The sequence below is a fragment of the Meleagris gallopavo genome, chromosome 15 (assembly GCF_905368555.1).
Source record: "Meleagris gallopavo chromosome 15, MGAL_WU_HG_1.1, whole genome shotgun sequence".
Classification (NCBI taxonomy): Eukaryota; Metazoa; Chordata; class Aves; order Galliformes; family Phasianidae; genus Meleagris; species Meleagris gallopavo.
In genome coordinates this window covers 7,998,475-8,017,576 of record NC_139418.1, presented here as the reverse complement: position 1 = coordinate 8,017,576, position 19,102 = coordinate 7,998,475, and the positions used below count along the sequence as shown (strand labels likewise).

At 56.5% G+C, this 19,102-nt stretch overlaps 1 protein-coding gene across 3 annotated transcripts in view; it reads left to right on the top strand.

Moving 5' to 3' along the window:
• Positions 1-6,168: 6,168 nt before the first annotated feature.
• The window catches only part of PPARGC1B (PPARG coactivator 1 beta), a 39,604-nt gene continuing 26,670 nt past the window's right edge, over positions 6,169-19,102 (top strand). For 2 of the 3 annotated variants that reach the window (XM_085236780.1, XM_085236779.1), the window contains exon 1: positions 6,169-6,350. In XM_085236780.1, the coding sequence (XP_085092906.1) occupies positions 6,267-6,350 (84 nt within the window). In that variant the 5' untranslated portion in view covers positions 6,169-6,266. The remainder of the gene's footprint in view (positions 6,351-19,102) is intronic. The other variant, XR_014886583.1, reaches the window with a different exon arrangement.

The window sequence follows — 19,102 nt, the reverse complement described above, 5'->3', positions numbered from 1 at the left end:
GGACGTGATAAGAATAGCTCAGGGCTAGCCATGTTCTGCCCTCACCTCAATGCCTGCCCAGAGGGATCCCCAAATAAGCCTGGGGAGCACTCAGGGTCTCTTCTGCTCCCCCATCCCAGCAAAGGGACCTGCAGGTGCTGTGCTGCACTGGGTGGGAGCAGTGGAACAGGAGTTGTTCCCCTGGTTTATACCCCAGGGTACATAAGATCTATTTGCAGCTTGCACTGACTGCCTTGTTTTTGGATGTTTGGATTTGTGAATAAGAGAAGGAAAGAAAAATAAATGGAATAAATGGGGTCCATTTGGTGTGTTTTTTGGATAGCTGCAGTGCTAGCCTCCAGCCTCAGTGGGATATATTGAACCCGGAAACAAGCAGCTGGAAGAGGAGAAATTGTCTATACCCAGTAAGACCTGTGCCGTGCTCAGCTTTGTGTTTAGGCTGCTGGGAGCTGGGTGCCAGCCACCAAACCCAAGATGATGCTATTTAGGTAATTGCTGGATCCCTGCATCCTGTAAGGAGTGCAGCTGCTTGTATTTCTGACAGCACTCCTGGCACCCTCCAGGAGGGCTCCAGGCTGCAGGATGAATGTTGTGGAGCAGCACCAGCACCCCTTGGCCAGGCCTGCTCTCCGCTCTCCGCTCTCTGTCCTGCCCTCATGGCTGTGTCACCAGAGCCAGGCACACCAAATCCAAAGTCATCCCCAGGGCCGCTGCTGCCGGTGGGCTCACCCAGAGACCTGCTTGTCTGCTGCCCAGGGCACAGCCCACGCATGTGTCTGTGAGCAGTGGGAGCGCGGGCACGGAACAGCTGCTGGGAATTTCAATGACCGCTCATGAATGCCGGTTTTGTTTTGTCCCAGACGCGGCTGCGTTCTGCCTGGGAGAAGCAGCATTCAAATGTGGCTGATCACAGGGCTCTCCCCTGCAAATAAAGCTGGTCTGGGAAATCCGGGGAGAAATGGAGCTTGAAAAGAGCCTTGGAGTGACTCCTGCCCCTGCACGGCCCTGCCAAGGGAGCAGCGGGCACCCAGGACAGGGAATGCAGCGGTGGTGTGGGGACATGGGGACATGGGACATGTGATACATGACATAGGCACTTGGGGACACCTGGACGTGGGAGCCAACTACGCTTCCCTACAGCCCCTGATGTGCAGCCAACACGGGGCTGGGCCTGGGGAGACAATGCCATACGCAGGACAGGGTCAGCAAGACTAGAGGAGAGAGCAGGTCTCCAGGGACAACCTGGAGGTGAAGATTTTGGCCTGGTCATTAGCTCAGGGTGGGAAACGCTGTCCTGTGACCAGGCTTATGCCACCAGTTGCCACCACTGACTCAACCCATGCTGTCAAATGCATGCTCTGGAGATCTGGTTCTGAATGGATAAACAACATTTCTTATTGCGATTGCTAATGGGATACCAGCCCATGACAATGTAGATACTTTAATAATACAGAGTTCTTTTAATGAAGAAGCTTAACAAACTAAATTACTTCTCGACATTTGTATATGTCATATTTGCTCATTTATGCATACAGTAAATGAAATGAACATTACCAAATAGTTAGAAAATAACAAGCATACACAAGAAGTGCACTTGTATGTAAACAGAATTGGGCACTGCTTTGCTCAGCACATGCTGCCTCGCGCTGCAGCTGGACATTCCCTCCCCAGTGCTACACAAAGCGGTGATGCAATGGCTGAGCTGCCCCCACTCATGGCCAAGGGTTCTGCAGCTGCTGCAGTTGTGACAGCCCTGGTTGCTAAACCCCTGTAGCAAATGGTGCTTGCAGATGGAGGGCTGCAGCCCTCACTTGGATCCTGGCCAGGAACCTCTTAGTTCATGGTAATGGCGCTCTGCACCACCGTGCACCTCCACGCCTCCGCTTGTCTGCGTGTGCACCTGTAAGTACGTGGGATGTGTGGGCAATGCACCCCGCTGCCTCCTCCTCCCGTTGTGTCACTCGGTGTGTTCGGATGTAATTCTCCTTCTGGTTTTCTGCTCAAGAGAATATTATGCCCAGCTCTTTGTCAGACAGGTGAGCTGTGAGGCTGTGTTCCTTCCCCTCCTAATGAGCCGAGAGTGCACGGGAGAGATGGAAATAGCCCTGGCTGACACAGATACCTGTGCAAAGCAGCAGGAGCCTGCACTTGCCTTTGTAATTGCATGCTGCATGGCGATGAGTCAGCCAGCCCTGCGCGGTGGGCAGCACGCTGCGGGATGTCTGCAGCCCGCACCATGCCAAATCGGTATCCATTGGTCTGGAAAAGTGCTGTGCCCCCCCTCAGAAAGGGTGCTCAAAACACAGCCAGCGCATGGAGAAGCTAGTGGGGAGAAGGATGGCAGCAAGAACATCTTGCAGCTTTTTCAGCTCTCTAGACACTTCCAAGCGGCAGGAAGGAGCGTGAGCTGTGATCGTGCTGCATTCTCTCTGTTGCTATGTGCAGAACTGCTGCCTGCAGCGTTCAGGCCTGGCTGCAGGGCTCAGCCCTCAGCTGGCATTGCCCACTCCCTGGGACCAACCCAGAGTGATGCAGAGCCCCAGGGTGCCGTTATTGCAGCCACCGGCACAGGCAGCCCTGCAGATAGGGACGAGGCGGGGGACAGCGGGTGACATCAATGGGATATGACACATGCTATAAGCGCAGTGCGAGAGCTGGAGTGAGAGAGTAAGCAGGAGGGACACGGAGCATACGGCACAGCTCCCGTCGGGCCCTGCAGGCACACAGTGCCAGCGCTGCACGAGCTGCTCGTGGGAGGTGCACTGTGGTGCCCAGCCCAGGCAGCACCGGGGCACAAAGCTGTGTGCAAGGAGCAGCCTCTCTGCGATAGAGTGCTTCTGGGACCCCATGGAGACACTGTCCCCAAACAGGACAGGCTGCCAGCCTTGCAGCGTGCCGGTGCTCAGCTCTGGTGTGCAGTGCAGGGACTGGGTGCACAGTTGCCGTGTGCCGCTCCCTGCAGAGACGTGAGTCAGCAGCAGCACTGTGGGGAGACGGTGGGCATCCCGGGGTCCTTATACAGCCCACGCATCTGGCAGCAGCCCCATTGCATAGGAGACCTCCCCGCCCTCCTCAGCTCCTTGCTCTGGGAAATTCCCATCTGTTTCAGCAGCTAATCCTCAAACCCCACGTGTCTCTCTCCACAGGTTTCCTCTGCAATAACAGCCTGACTTCAGCATGTTCAGGGATGCAGGTTTGGAGAAGAGCACGCTGCAAAAGCAGGCTGGACCAGCAGAGCCTATGCTGAAGCAGCTCCATCCCTGCCTCTGCTGTGGGCTAAGAGCTGCAGCACGCCGAGCCCTGGGGCAGCTGCGATGTCCATTCCACACGGGGGTTTGTGTCACAGTGCAGCATCGCTTTGGTGGAAGAGCAATGGATCCCGAGGAGAGGAGCCCAGCAGAGACGCTCAGTGCCACATGGGGCCACCAGCACAGCTGGGAGCCCTGGGGACAGTCCCGCGGTGCCTCATTTAACGTATCATGGAATCATTAAGGTTGAAAAAAACACAACGACCATCTAGTCCGACCATCAGCCCATCACCCACGCAGGTACAAGGAGAACACGCCATTGAGTGGGGATGGCGAGCTCCTGGGGAACCCCGTGCTGTAACCAGGAGGACCCCACTCACCGTTGCCTCCCACCCCGCGCTGCTCAGCCCTTACAACATCTCCCCATCCGCAAACACAGCGGCTGAAACCCGAGCACGAAGGCGGGCGCTGGCGCGGGGTGGCTCCGGCCCTGGCGCCGCTCATTGGCTCCGCTCCGCGTCCCGCGTTGGCCTTTGGCAGTCCGAGGGCGCTCAGCCCACGTCCCCCCCGACCGCTGCCCTAATGACACGGCTCGCCCTCCCAAAGGGCATGTGCAGGCTTCTTGTTATATTTTACCTAGGCTCTGTTATCCCCGGAGCCGACGCTGGCGTGGGAGCGGGGTTGGGGTCGGCACGCTCAGCCCCGTAGTGGGGAGGCTGCAGGGCTCCTCCTCTTGCAACGGTCTGGGCTGCCTGCCCCTCTTTGAGGAACATCAGGAAATTTCTGGTGCCTGAGATTATGAGAGGTGGAGAGAGTAAAAACCAGCTTGGCCATATCACGGGACAGAAAGTGTCATTGCTTGGGGATGTTGGCTCCTTTGGGGCTGGGGCTGGAGGACTGCAAATTGGAGGAGTGCCTATCTGCCCTGGCAGAGGGCTGAGAGCTGCAAACCGTAGCTGACACCTCTTTAGTTACAAGAACCAGCGGGCCTTGAGCTCTGCCAGCCCTCCTGCTTGCAAAACTCAGGTTTTGATTTAGAGAGAAGTCACAAACAATTGATAGTGAAACTGCACGATGCTCTGCGTGCAGCCAGAGAAGGGAGCATGCACACAGTGAGCACTGCATCCTATTCACACCACTACGGGCAGGACACGCTGCATCCCCACCTGATCACTTCTGAGGAGGCAGAACAAAGCAGTGAGACATCTTGTCCTCCTTCACCACCTCCCTGGGGCTCTCCGTTCTATAGGGGAAAAGCACCAACCAGCACAGAGAAGCGAAAGCGCAGTGAAAGCCCAGAGCAGGCAGGAGCAGAGGGAGCATCCAAACACCACCGTGCAGCCACGTCAACAGCTGTACTTCGTCCCCCAGGATCCTGTCAGACCCCAGGGACACAGCCAGCAGCACGCCCTCTCTGCGAGGTGTCCCCATTGTGCTCCACCTGCGCTGTCCTCCACTCACCTCCTGGCACAAGGGCCTGTCCCCAGCTGGCCTTGCCCAGCCTTGTGGCCAAATGGAGCCCTGTGCAGAGGAGCAGTTGGGCGGTGTGGGCTGTGTTTGGCTTTGCTCTGCTCCTTGGGTGCTCGCATACTCAGCTGGGAGAGGTGTTTTTGAAACTCAGAGCTACGGGGATTAGAGTTTCGAGCCTTTTACAAATGATTCTCATAGATGGTTACTTCCCATTTGAGTGCAACTCATATAAAGGAAATCACGAGATACACGAAGGAGAACCTCACTTGTCATTCAACAGATTCCGCTTGAAAGCCCACATTCAGCATGAGGCCCTGCAGCCCCGCTTCTCCCCGAGCGAGGCAAACACCGCTGCCGGCAGCTCACTTCTCCCTGTACTGCATGCAAAGGGGCACTGGGGCCGCACTGCAGGACCCTGGGAACACAGTCCTCCTCTGCAGGAAACCACTCGTGTCCCAGAGCCATTTCCTGCCCCCGTCCCTCCTGCCATATGCGGTGGTCTGGGCTGCAGGAAGCACTCTGGGGCAGGGAGCCCTTAGAGAAGGGAAGTTTTACTGCGGTGAGGCAGCGTGAAAAGCGCTTTGGGTTGCAGTGTTCCTTAACAGAAATCAGCAGTAAAGCAGCACCACATGGGGAAGAGCTTTGGCAGTTTCTCACTTCTTCCATCCCAGCAGCAGAACCCACATCCCAGCTCTCACCCACCTAGTGCTGCCTGTGACACTGTTGGTGCAGAGCTCGGGGCACAGGAATGCTGCTGCTGCCAAAGGGTCTGCAAAGAGCCTTTGGAACAAGAGCAAGGAGAGAATGCTGATGGGCAGCAAGGCTGGGCTGCTGGGGGAAGGGAACCTCAACACAGACATCCGAATACAGCACATCCCTCCCCACCTCACGGCCTTGCCACATCAGCAGCTGGACGCACAGGTGTCCGGCACCGAGCCCTCTGATGGGACTGGAGGCTGCAGCCCCACGAGCTGCAGGTGCTGCCACTCGGCTCATTGGGCAGCAGCTAATTCAGGCTGCAGCAGGGAGCCCTGCTCCTTCCCGTGTAATTGCAACGGGTAAGCAAATAGAACATTCGTGAGATTTTCATCCCGTCATCAATTATTTCTAACAGGGCTTTTAGCGTGCATATGCCTCAAAACCTGAGACAGAAAACGATACACGTGACATCGAGATGCTCGCTGTAGGCACACTGCTGAGACGGAGGCGGCCCGAAGTCCTTCTGCCTCTCTCTTCTCCCCACTTTCTGTCTCCCGGAGCAGCTCTCCCGCCCGGAACCCCCCCGCTCTCCTGCAGCCCCTCGGGACGCACCCCGCGGGCGGTGCAGCTCAGAACCTCCCGGCGCAGCGCTGCCCCACGCGCGGCCGCGGCTCTGCGGGTCCCCCCGGCGGGGCGGCGCGGTGCCGTCCCCCCTCTCTCGCCGCCCCCCCGGCTCCCGCAGCCGGCGGGCGGGGGCTGCTGCCGGCTCCGCCCCGCCGGCCGCCCGGCTCCTCGCCGCCGCGCCTGCTGCATGCTCGGTGCCGCCTCAGCCCCAGCCGGAGGTGGAAGATGGCGGAGCCGGGGCCGGACTGCGGAACCCTGCTCGACGAGGCGCTCTCTTCCTTCGTCTTCAACTACCTCGCTGACAGCCAGGTGGGGAGGGCGGCGGTGCGGTGCGGTGCCGGAGGACCCGACGCGGAGCCCCGCGGAGCAGCGCGAGCCCCAAGGGGAACCCGCGGCTGCACCGCCGGCTGCGCGGGAGCGATTTTAGGGGAGGGGGTCTGCGAGGCAGCGCCGCACCGCGCCGCAGCGTCTCCGGCCCCCGCTTTCAGCACCACTCGCACGTGGACTCCCGGCCCCCCCCCTCCCCGTGCGCGTGGGGCGAACGGAAAGCCGGCGCTGCAGCCCCTCCGGCCGCGGGAGAGGGGCGGCGGGGAACGCCGGGGGGGCTGCGGGGGGCTGCGCGGTGGGGGCGATAAGAGCCGGGCTGCGGGATGAGTCATGCCGAGCGTCAGTTGCACGCATACGGGCTGGGATCTGGGGGATGGAGGGGATGGGGAGGCTGGGAGAAGGGGCTTCGTGCTGCGAACCGGCTGCTCCAAAATCTGGATCGGCTCCCTCCTGCACGGAGCCGGGTATTAAAATCAGATTAAGGCTCCTTGGCAGCTCCCGCACGATCACGAGAGCGAGCTGTGCTCGCTATAGGGCTCGCATGCTTTTCCATTTTGGGGGCTGGAAGAGAGGCACTATACGATAATCAGGGCGGCAGCGAGAGCAGTGCCCGATCTGGAGCCCCTCCGTGCATTTCACAGCCGGATTGCTGAGGCCGGTGCAAGTGGGAAGAGTTTTCTGTAGTTATATATCATTCCCCCAGCCCTTCACTTTCATAACCCCAGATTACAAAATCACTTCGATTGTGAAGCGAGCGGATTCATCCCAACCCATGCTCTCTTACCAGTTTAGCTTTGGGATTGCACACAGCAGGAATATGTCGGTTGTGTGTGTGTGTGCGTGCGTGCGTGGGGGGTGAACGGGACACACGGGGACTAATCCTGCTGTTTGGGTTCCAAACAAACAAGCTCTCAGGACTTGGTAAATCAGATTTGCCCCTGGTGTGTGTGCCAGACAGAACCAGGCAGGTCTTGCCACCAGCTAGATGGATGTGGTCCCAGTGCCCGCCCCACATGCTCCTGCCTGGCACGGGACGCGGGCGCTTTGCTGGGGGCAGAGCAGCGGGGTGGCAGCTCCAGCTCTTAACGAAGAGCTGATGACAGGCTGCTTACAGCAGAAGGGTCAGGGAGGGTGAGAAGTGGGCCGAGGAGGTTTTGTAAGCAGTTCGCGTTCTCTAATTCGGATTGATTTATTATTGTTGGGGGGAATGCTTGGCCGAAGGAATGAGGCAGGTTTGGGGGTGTCGTCCCCCAAAGTGCTGCTGCAGCTCCCAGCAGTACAGCTGCTCTCGAGGCAGGTGAAAGTTCCTGGCTCTGCTTCCCAGCAGTGCACTGTGTGCTCTCAGTGGCTTTAGCTCCGAGCACAGAGCTCGTGTGATTGCAGCACGCGCCTGAAGGGCTGCTCCGTTTTGCTTTTCTGGTCAGCATTTGACGTCTCAATCTAGGAATCTTTTTTTTTTTTTTTCCCAAAAAGGGACTGTTAAGGGAAAAAAGAAATCCTGATGATTGTCATCCTTCTCTGGTGCGAAACCACCATGTTGTGAGCATCCCCTGCAGAATTTGGGACCTTGAAATGGCCTGTGATGAAATAAGACCATTTTTACGGCATCTCATGAAATAAGACTGCTGTGCTTGTGCCCTCTTTTTCCCTCCCTCTCCTCTATGTGCATCGTGATGCTGGAGGGAGCGCTGTGCGTGCACATGGGGTCAGTGCTGATCTGACGTCTGCCAGCCATATAACGTTACGAGCAGCAAATGGATCCGCACCGACTGCCGCAGGTCCAGGCAGCGACGTGCAGCCCACGCTGGAACAGATATTGCATTTTCCCTCTGTCCCCTAAGTGCGTAGAAGGGTTAAAGCCTGGTGTGAAAACAGAGGGAAAGAAAGAGAGGGGAAAAAAAAAAAAAGAAGGCCCTCCCGGGGATGATTTGCATACATTTGCTTAAGGAAGGACTAAGTTGTAAGTGTGTGCTGTTCGTGTACCTTCACCTCTGATGAAACTGCAGTGGCAGCTCCTGCTGCTGTCACATGCTTTCTCCAGAGCTGGAGCCGGAGGCGGGCCCCACGCTCGCCGCTGACGTCCCTCCCCACTACTACTGTACAGCCCTGCTTACAACTGGGTGCTGGCTGCTCATTGAAGCCCGAAAGCTGCTTCTGCACAGTTCCTCAGTGCTTCAGCATGGAATCAGATTATCCTAAGTGGCTACGATGTCAGGAGGCCATGAGATCATGAATATTACCCGCTTCCTCCGTGGAAATCTTGAGGAACTCTGACTCTTCCCCCACTGCCTCTCCTCACTCCCTCCTTCACAGTTTCGGGTGAGGAGTGGCTCAGTGTTGGTGATCAGTGCTCTGTGACAGAGGAACTCTCGGGAAGGCTCTCAGGAGATGCATGGTGAAGGTTTAATGTGGGTATTTGCATCCGTCTCTTCATTATATGGGCTTGTGCTGAGGAACCTCTATTTACATATTGAGGACAGCGATGATTCACCTGCAGCCTGCATTGCTACAGAGAAAAAATCAGGGTTGCTCACTCCATATGGACCTTTCTCCTGCTGTCCCCTTTCCTTTCTAACAACAATGAAAAAGTGATTTTGTACTGCAGTAACTCAGAATGGGCCATTTGATCCATTTTGTGCAACCCTGCTGCAGCAGGCAATGGAAGGTGGCAGCAGGTGCTGGAAAGTGGCATCCTTGTGGCTCTGCAGGCAGCATGGGCCCCAGCATTCCTGCAAGAAGCAGGAGCACTGCGCTTCTAGGCTTCAATTTGTTCAAAACCCCCCAGTGAAGTGCAGCAGGGAAAAACGGTAACAACAGGCTGCTGCTGGGAGAGATGCTCAAAGATCATGTGAGCTGCAATGCTATATTCCCTCCTTAACTTCTCAGCCTCCCACTAACGGCTTAATCCATTGATGAGCGCAGGGAGAGCACTGAAGCCCTCGGCTGAGCATCAGGTGGATCAGTATTGGTAGTAATGAAATGAATGTGTATCCCTAATTTCTGACAGTCCTCGCTGAGCAGGCCGATATTGTGCTTTGTGTGTGTGCTGAGCTCTGGGGGGTGGAGGCAGCCCCAGGCTCTGGCAAAACTGTCCTTGCAGCTCAGGTTGTGCAACCCATGCTGGTGATGCTCTCACCTTGCTGAGTGGTGCTGGGCTGTGGCACAGATGTGTGTGGATGAGGCCGTCAGCAGTGGTTTGCTTACAAGGCAGAAAGCCCACAGCTGTGTGCATTGCAGCTTCAGGTAGGGAGGAGATGGAGAGTGCAGCGGGAGCAGGGAGAGGAGGGCTGCGTTCAGCCTGACTGCTCTCAGCCCTGGCTTTGGGCCCCAGCAGGACCCTTCCCTCCACCTTCCTGCGCATCCCTCCCTACTCCCATGCTGTAATGGAAAGGCACCTCTCCAACAGGTGAATAATTAAGGTCTTAACCTCGTGCCTCTAGCAAAGGGAGCTTTGTGAAAGAGACTGATTTCTCTCCCACATTAACCTTTCCAATGTCAAAAGCCTCTTTGTAGTTAGAAACTCTGCTTGCTCCCACATTTAAATGCTCTCAGTTGAGAGTGAAAAATGTCCTGGGGCCACAGGATGCCCTTCCTCCCCCAAGACCCCCTCTTTGCTGTGTGCAGGGCCAGGGACATGGGCACTAGTGAGGCTGTGCCGCTTGGGGCTTTCCCTGTGGTGGGCCAAGGAGCCTGCTTTTGTCAGAGGAATCCGCTTCGGCCCCCGCTTCACGGCTGAGCCCCGCTCCATGGCAACCCCGTGCAGGCTTTCATTTCTCGTGATGGTTTGGCGGAACGGAAGCGATTTAGCAGAGGAGGAATTTTGCACGCTGCCTGCATGGAGAGATGGGCTGGGCATCCCTCACCTGTGCCCCAAGAGCAGGCGAATGCAGGCAAGGGGATGCCCTGCTGCATGCACCATGTGCAAGGGGATGCGGGTGCTGATCGTGGTTGTCATGAGCCAAAGACTAAAGGTTGAAGTTAATGGCGCAGATGGTCAGGTGGGGTGAGCTGACCTACTTTGGGAGGCGGCCACGCTGCTGTGCCACCCAGGTAATGGTCTGGCCAATGCGTTCTCCTTCACTTATCACTCAGCAGTTCTGCTCTTCAGCACTTTTCCTGAGTTCCGGCCATGGAATTGCACTAATTATTATTTATTTATTGGCTTTTTTTATATATATGTGTAATGGGAGCTTCCAAGAAACGCCACGGACTTTGCATGGATCTGGCAGTGCTTGCAGTGCCAGCAGAGCTGTCCTCATGTGGCTCCGTGACAAAGGCAGCACGCAGCTCTGAGCTGCAGATTGTTGAATTGAACGTGATCATGGAAGAACTATGAAAAGGAAAAATAAAAGCTAGAAAGCTCTGCTTTGGCCATGTAAGAGCTGAAAAGCCCCGGTGGTTCCCAATGCAGTGTCTTGTGTATTGGCTGGTGGGGGTGCGAGACTGGCGCAGCTCAGCGGCTGTATGCAAAGCCCCCATCCAGTAGCCAGACTTAACCTTTGATCACTCCTGGCTCCTGGGCAGATGACTGAGGCTTAGGGAAAATGCTTTGCTTATCTCACTTCCAGCTGTCCTGAGACAAAGCCTCAGGCACGGGGTGCTGGGCACTTCCCCAGTGCCCTGTACTCAGACAGAGCAGCTCTGCAGGTAGGATGCTGCTGTGCATAGAGCACCGTGGGAGCGCTACAAAGACCTTGCTGAAGCGGCACAGAGCTTCCTACATCCCCTCCTTCTGCAGCTGGTCAGCTGGTGAGGGGCTGCACAGTGCTTCCCCTCCAGCAGGGACCAGAGGGCAATCCCTGGGCTGAGGGCTGCGGTGGGAAAGGCACCGGTGGCCTCGAGGGCTGATGTTCCCATGGCACGCAGCAGCACATGCTTGACAGGGATGTTTTTGTGCTGAGGTGGCTGAGGATGAAACGAGTGCCTGGAGCTCTTGCAGTGAATACGATTGCAGAGCAGCGGTATCTTTACTGCGATGCATTTTCTAAATTCTTCCTCTGTGCTGCTTCTGCGCCATGAGCTGGCCGCCTGCAGCGACAGGGCTGAGGCAGCCCCTTCTGCTGAGCCAGCGCTGCTCGGCAGGCACCTCTGTTCACGGTTTGCAGAAAGTTCCTTGCTGCTGTCACTTTGCTTCCTGACCATTGTTCAGGAGGGCTGTGGGAGCACATGGGGCCCAGGCAGATGGGGTGGGGGTGGGAGGTGTCATCCTTCCCCCTCTTTCCCCCACCTCTCTCACCGGCCAAAATCTGCTTCCCCCACCCAGTCCCTGAGGAGTCCTCATTTCCTAATTTTTGCGCACATCAAGAGCAAGGAAATCCTGTGGCAGGGGGAGATGGAGGGGAGAGAACAGAGCATTCTGGCACAGGGTGGGAGGGAGGTCTGAGGCAGCTGCACAGTGTGTGCTGGGGGGGTGGGGGGCACAGCCAGCAGGGAGCCTGGCTGCCACTCAGCACGTTTCTTCTGCCCGGATGGGGCTTTGCGTTTCACCTCCTGCAAGTGACAGCTGGGGATCTGGCTGTCCTGTGGCGTCCCCGCAGCTAGAGCAGCACTTGAGCACAGTCAGGATGCAGGGAGGAGTGCAGAGCACAGGCAGCACGCACAGTGGTGCTCAGCCTGCAGCCTGCTTGCTGAGTCTTGCTTTTAGCCCAGCTATGTCGGTGGGAGTAAGGTATGTTGTTTTTTCTCAAGAAAATGCAAGTGTGGCTGTGAGGTGTGTCAGGAAGTGCTGCAGTAGGAGCCTGCTGTGACCCCGTGTGTGCACAGGGGCCAAGTCAGGGCAGAGAGCAGTCCTGGCTGCAGCTGCAGTGGTGACCAGATGCACACTTGGGTGACAGCAGAAAGCCACAGGTGTGAAGCATAACCCTCACACGACTGCCACTGACTTTCCTTCTGCCCTGTGAGCATCACACGTGGGCAGTGGTTTCACCGCCCCTGTGCACCAAACAGGACACTGCTGCTGTGGTCCTGCATCTCCTCGCGTGTTCTCCATGCAGAACACATGCTTCCCTGTCCCTGTGCTATGATAAGGGTGAGTGCTGCAGGCCGCACGCAGGGAGCCCACCCGGGATCCCCATGGAGTGACTGTTTGCCTGACCTCAGCACTGGGTGCTGGAGGCAGAGAGAGAGAGTGATTTGTGCAGGCACAGCTGGCTGTGCTCTTCCCTTCCTGAAGAGGTGCCCACCTGGCATCCATGGTGAACTTTGTTCCAGCTGCAGTCCATGTCCCCTGGTTTACCAGGACTCTCACAACCTCAGTGCAAACATTTGCGACTTTCATGGCCCTTCACTGGATGCTAATTAAATTTTGCCTTGCTGCCAACTCTCTTTAAACCGCAGTGCTTAGCTGCTTCTCTGCTTCATCCCTGCAGCCTGCCCAGGAGCGGTGTTCAGCTCATGGGCACGCTCAGCACCACGGAGCCAGCAGGATTTTAAACCTTCCCTGGAGGAGCGTGAGCCCCAGGGCTCTGCAGAGCTGGAGCTGAAGCTTTAAAGCAGCCAGCAGCACATATCTCTGTGAGTAGGCATGCACACAGGTAGTCACGACCTAACCATGCTAATAATGAAAAGAAAAAATTGCAACTGCGTTTCATGGAAAGGAAGTTTCTCTGCATATTTAGGCCCCACAGAGAGACTGGCATGTAATTTTTTGGGTTCTAAAACCTATTACTCGGATAACAGAACTCAGGCATTATGAAAACTCCGTGGTTTTCTCAGTGTTAGAGCTGTTGTGGGTTTTTTTTCTTTCTTTGCTGTCATGCCCTTTTAGGAAGGAATACGTATGCCTATTTATATATTTATTTTGAAAATGAAAGCGCTTGGTGCAAAACCTCCTGCTGTGCGTGCTACCAAACAACGCTGGCGTTGAGGCTGCTGTTCGTGTGACTGCAGCACACAGACTCCAGGAGCCCCCACCCTTTACCCCCATGGGTTGGAATGAGAAGCAGTGGGTGTGTGGGACACGCTCATGCACGTGTGTCTCCTCCTCGCCTGGCAGAGGCTTTACATTATGGAGGTCCGTGCAAGAGGAAGGAAGCCAGCAGCCGAGAGGGGTGGGAGGTCATGGGGAGCTGTCTGGGCAAGCACAGACAAGGAGGGCTGGAGCTGCTCGGTTTGTTTGCTGCTCAGGGTGCCTCCTCTCTGCTGTTCGCTCCTCCTGTGCTGCCCACGAGGATGGCTTCTTGCCCTGGGGACCTGTTGCAGGACTGGGGCTGAGCAGATGTGCTGGCATGGTGAGGTGCCACCTGGGGACATGGTGAAGTGCTGCATGCTGAGATGGTGAAGTGCCACTCAAGGATATGGCAAGGAACTCTTCACGACATGGTGAGGTGCCACTTGGTAACATGGCAGCCAGGGCCCTGTCCTGGGGCAGGGGGTTCCCCTCATCCCAGGCACTTCCCCCATGTTGCCACTGGAACCGTGTGTCCATGTGCCAGCCTGCCCATCAATGCTGGGGAGCACAGCCCCAAATCCAGCAGAAAGTGAAGGCAAGTCACAAGGGAGCGGGGACTGTCCCTGGCTCTGCTTCTCGCTTATGGCAGTCTAAGGTCCTTTTAAGTTTCCCTCTGTATTTATGTAACCCAAACTAACTCTTTTTGGAAACAGCCACTCTGTCTCATTTAGATACCTAAATATAGCTGCCGCTGTTGTGGGAGGATTAGCCTGAGAGCGCAGCAGAGGGGCTGGGACCTTTGTGGAAGAGTGCTGGGGGGAGCTCAGATCTCTCTCACTGACCTCCATGTTCCCTGGCCATGGCTCACAGCTTCATGGGCACTGCAGAGCTCATGAGGTGGGGGGGAAGCAGGCAGCCTGCTGGATCCAAGCAGCAGATTTTTCTCTAGATGTCTCACTGCCTTTTGAGGTGGGAGCCCATCTATGCCCAAACATGCTGTTTGTTTGCTTCCCTTGGAGGAAAAAGCTAGATTGAGAACCACACAGAGCAAAGCTTATAGCTGCAGGCAAAACCTGCAGTCCTGTGCTGTGAAGGGGACTGACACTGGGGGTGATAACTCAGGCTGCTGGAGCAGAGCCACCAAACGAGACGTGGGGCTGGGCAGCAGGAAGGAAAGGGAAGAAGAGCAAAGGTCCTTCTGTCCTTAGGTGACTGGGGCACTGCACACAACAAAGCCCTGAGCTTGTTTAATGAAAGACGTGTGATCTTCCCCTTTGGAATGCCAAGTCAAAACACCTCTTAGAAGCCCGTTTCCCATTGTCAGGTCTGTTCTCACCACGTCCTGCTGGTGGCCTTCCCTGTGCCTGGTGGCACCCAGGGACTGACTGCGTGGTCTGTCAGACATCACCACTGGGACCATGTGCTTGAGAGGGCCACATGCAGGGATGGAATATGAGTTGTGGATGTGGCTTTGGGACCTGCTGCTGCATCAATTCACACGAGACCCCATTGCCCTCAGTGGTGGTGATCTCTTTGTCTGCGTGCTGCACTGAGCCCTGATAACGTGAAGGTGAGATAGAGGAGGTGGAGGCTGCACATCCAGCATACAGCCAGGCAGAGGGCCCGGAGCGTCCCCAGGATCCCGGAGCTTCTTTCGGCAGATGGCTGAAACCATCCTGCCCTGCTCTGAAGAATACAAATGTGTAGCAGATACGGTTACCCATCCCCGAGAGCAGTGTTAGCTTTCATCTAGATCGATATCCCTGCCTGCCCACGTCTGCTGGAGCACTCAGCTGGCAACTCAATGCCAGTCAGGAGCAGACACCCGCCAGGGCTTGGCTGCCCACTCCCAGTCCGTCTGTCCGTCTGTCGCAGCGTGCGGGCAGAGCCAGCACCGACCACAGTGCTGCCGCTGTGCTGTCGGACTCCATCATGTGTAAAATGTAATAAATAGGGCCATAAGCCTTTTACGAAGTCTATTTCCACTCTTGGATCTGGGATTTAATGCATGGCTGCTTAGCGAGGCTGAGGATTTCAGGGGTCACCGAGGCTAATTGCAGCGCTGTGCAGAAGGGCCGTGCTGCAGGGCCCTGTGCAGGCAGGAGGCAGTGGTGGGACCTGGTGGGGGGGATGCAGCTCCCACCCTCGCTGTCTCCGCTCTAGGGCCTGGAATGCAGCCACCATGCACAGCAACTTGGCCAGGGACCCCCGAGAAGTGCTGGCATCGCTTTTGGGTTGGGGAGCATGGCAGCTGGGCCCAGCCCCAGCAGCTCCTGTATCTGGAGGGCTGCAGGCTGCCCATGCAGGCTCCAGTACCAGGTTGCGCAGGCTGGGCTGTGATGTGCTCTGAGGTGGTTCCATCGGGAGTTGTCCCTGCAGCCACCAGGACTGACAAAGCCGCTCTGGGGCATAGCACCAGCTAGGTGCTGCATGCACAGTCAGGATGGGGCTAGTTGTCAGGGAGGGAGTGGTGGCACGGGGACAGCCACAACCAGCATGAGGGGGACCCAGATGCCTGGAGGCTCTTGGGCTAGTGAGGCTGTGCTGCAGATGGAGGATGCCAGCTCTGCTCGGTTACTTTCCCTGTTGATCCCGTCATCTCCATCTTGCACTGAGTGCTGAAGTTGCCATGGAAACTGGTGCGGCGGCAGCAGCATGGCCTGCAGCTCCCGTGTGGGATCCTGCAGCTGGCCCAGGCCTGCAGCCATGACAGGTGGCAGGCTGGCCGCCGGGTGCTGGCCATCATTGCCTGTCCGTGTGCTTCCAGGGCTCTGCTGTGCTGCTGGGCTCTGCCATGCAGAATCGCTTCCCTGGAGTTGTGGCAGGGCTAGTTCCATCACTCCCGGGGGAGAGCCTTGCAGAACGCAAGAAGAAAACCTGCAAAACCCCTACAATATCACTATTAATAGCACCTTTGTATGAAGTTATCTTTAGCAGTGCTGTTCCACCTCCATTCACAGCAGTGATTGCACAGCCCCAACTCCTCACTGTGGAGCCCCATGGCTCAGGGCAGTGCAGGGCCCAGGCCGGGCTCACCCTGCCGCCAGGCCCTGCGCTGCAGCTGCTCCCCAGTGGTTCATGGGAGACTGCCTGAAAAGCCCTCCCTGCAGTGGGAAATGGAGCAGGATTCTTTTCCAGGGTTTATTTCTCTCTGGTGGCCCCCGCTGTGAACTCTGCTTGCCTTTGCCTCTCCTCCCACATCGCCTAAAGGCTTCTTCCCTGGAGCATCCCTGCTGGGGGCTTGCAGCAATGTTGAGACCATGCGTGGTGAGCGGAGGAGGCAGTGCTGCAGCTTGACTGTCTGGGCTGGAGCAGACATTTTCCACTCGTATTTCAGGGCGTGTTCTCATTGCTTTCAAGCTCTGCTGCTGCCTTCATCCACCTTCAAGCTCCCGCAGACCCTGGGAGGGTGCAGGGCTTTGATGGTCCTCTGGGCTGTGCCATTCAACCCAATGCTTTGAGGCAGGATTGCACAGTGCCTGCAAGGGAAGGGCAGCTTTGTCCTGTTCTTGAACTCCTCAGCCAGAGAGTTTCTTGGTTTCTGTACTAATCCGTTCCTGCTTTTAATGAGCTGCCTCATTTGAGTGCTTTTCCCCTAATAATTAACCCTCTGGGCTTGGGGGAGAGGCTGGAGATGTTTGATTGCTGACAGCCAGAGGCTGCAAAGTGCCTGCACCCAGCTGAGTGGTGGGTCCCTTTGGCACAGCCCCTTCTTGTCATTGCAGCCCTTGGCCCCAGCTATGGAGCTGGTCCTAGCAGGTAGAGGAGAGCATTGGGTTTTACTGTGTCCAGCCACCAAAGTGTAGCTGGGGAGGAAGGAGAGGGGTGGTGGGCAGCTTGCACTGGGGAAGGCAATGCCTTAGAATTGGAAGAAGCTGGGCCCACAGGGCCTGCACTGCCTTGCTGCCCAGAAGGCAGGCTGCAGCCTTCCAGCCTTACCCACCGATGCACCACACTCAGGCTCTTCGTGCAGCCCTACCAGCCAAACCCACGCGCTCTTTGTGGATGGGCATGCCTGTGCCGGAGGCTTGGCGGTACACTGCCAAGCCTTAATTATGGGGTTTGAGCTTGCTCTGTGTGTGCTCAGGAGCTTGGGCAGCTGCTTTTGATAAATGGAAATCTCCCTCCTGCGGGCCTGTTCTGTGCAGGATGTGCACACAGTTTGCAGCTGTGGGCTCCTGGGAGCATCTGTCCAAAGGACATTGATTCCACCTGGTCCCTCATCCCATGGTGGCTGCCCCAGCCAACCTGGAAGCTTGGGGTGACTGCTATAAGGAGAGGTCTCAGTGGTGCCTTTGGCAACATAACAACGTTTCATGTCTGCCACAGTGCAGACTGAGCCAGACCCCGTTTCAGGGCCATCATTTCTAGGGTGGCGATGATGCAAGGCGAAAAAGTGCCTGGTGCCGAAGCTGCTTGTTCATTTATATTTAGCTGACCCACTTGCTGAGTGCGACACCGAGGGTCGGGGAGCGGCTGACACTTCTGGGGCAGGATTTGTCCCCAGTGGGAGCAGCCTGAGTAGGAAATAAGAAAGCAACCCTTTGGTGGGAGCAGGGGCACCTGAGGTGTTTTCCCGAAAAGAGCTGCTTCTCATGTGCTGCTGCCCTTGCCAAGTGGAGGGGACATGGTGTTCCCATCCAGCAGCCTCCCTGGGGTCCCTTGGCTCTGAGCACCGAGCTGGCGGGGCTGGCACACCTGGGGAAAGGCACATCCCCAAGGTGGGTCAAAGCAAAGTGCTTGCTAAGGAAAAGGAAATTAATTATAGGAGCTTTGCTTTACTCCAAGCAACTGGAAAGGACAATGTTTTTTTCTGTTGGCTGATAAACTAATTGTAAGGACAAAACCTCAACAAAAGCAGTGCTCTTAAATGCTTTCTTAATTAATAATTCTCAATAATTAGTTGACGTCAATGGCCAATAAACATTTCAAAGAAAGGAAGTTGCAATTAAGTGCTTGATACCTCTGTTCCTACAATCACCACACTTGGGTTCTTAAAGTTTTGATGAATCCAACAATAAAACACAGGGAGGGCCAAGGCTGATGTTTGTGAAGGAGAAAAATTAGCAGGAAAGCATTACGCCTGTGTTTAATGAGGAGGGCAGCTGAGAAGTCGCGAGGCCTTGCTGCCCACCAGTGCAATGGCAGCGCCCAGTGGATGGCACCAAAGGTGCAGCTGAGCTCCACCAAACCCTGGTGCCCCAGCTGTGCCCCCACAGCCTTGTCTGGGCACTGGAGGCCGCTTTCCTGGGGCAGCACAAGGGGCAGAGCAGCCCCATGTTTATGGGGAAATGCTGCTGCTGAGCATCCTGGATCCATGGATGGCACCGCTGTGGTTTCATCCTGTGGGCACTTGTTTTGTGCTGCTTCCTCCTCCTTCTCCTCCTTCTTCTCCGCCTCCACCTCCTTCTTCTCCTCCTTCTTGTCGTCTTCTTCCTTCTCCTCTCAGTGATCCATCCTTAGAGCAGCATCTCCCAGGGCCTGACAGCACAGCTAGGTGCAATTTGTCAGGTGGGAGTTGGGGGCACCCTGCTGCATCTGATGTTGGGAGGGTTAACATTGCACAGTGCTGGGAGGGTTAACATCCTCCTCCTCCTCTCAGCTTCACAGCCATCTTAAAGCAGCTGAGCTGGAGCCCTGCAGTCTCCATTCCCACTCCTTTTACAGTATATGCCAGCAGCTCCTGCTTCGCCCTGCTCCTTTCCTTCTTTGGTTGTCCCCGTGCTGGCTGCCCCATGCCACTCCCCCTGCGCGCCCCGTGGGGCCGTGCCTGTGGCCACGGCCATGGCGAGGGGCTGCCTGCAGCAGTACGGGGTGCGAGGTTTGCCAAGGTTTCTCCAGGACG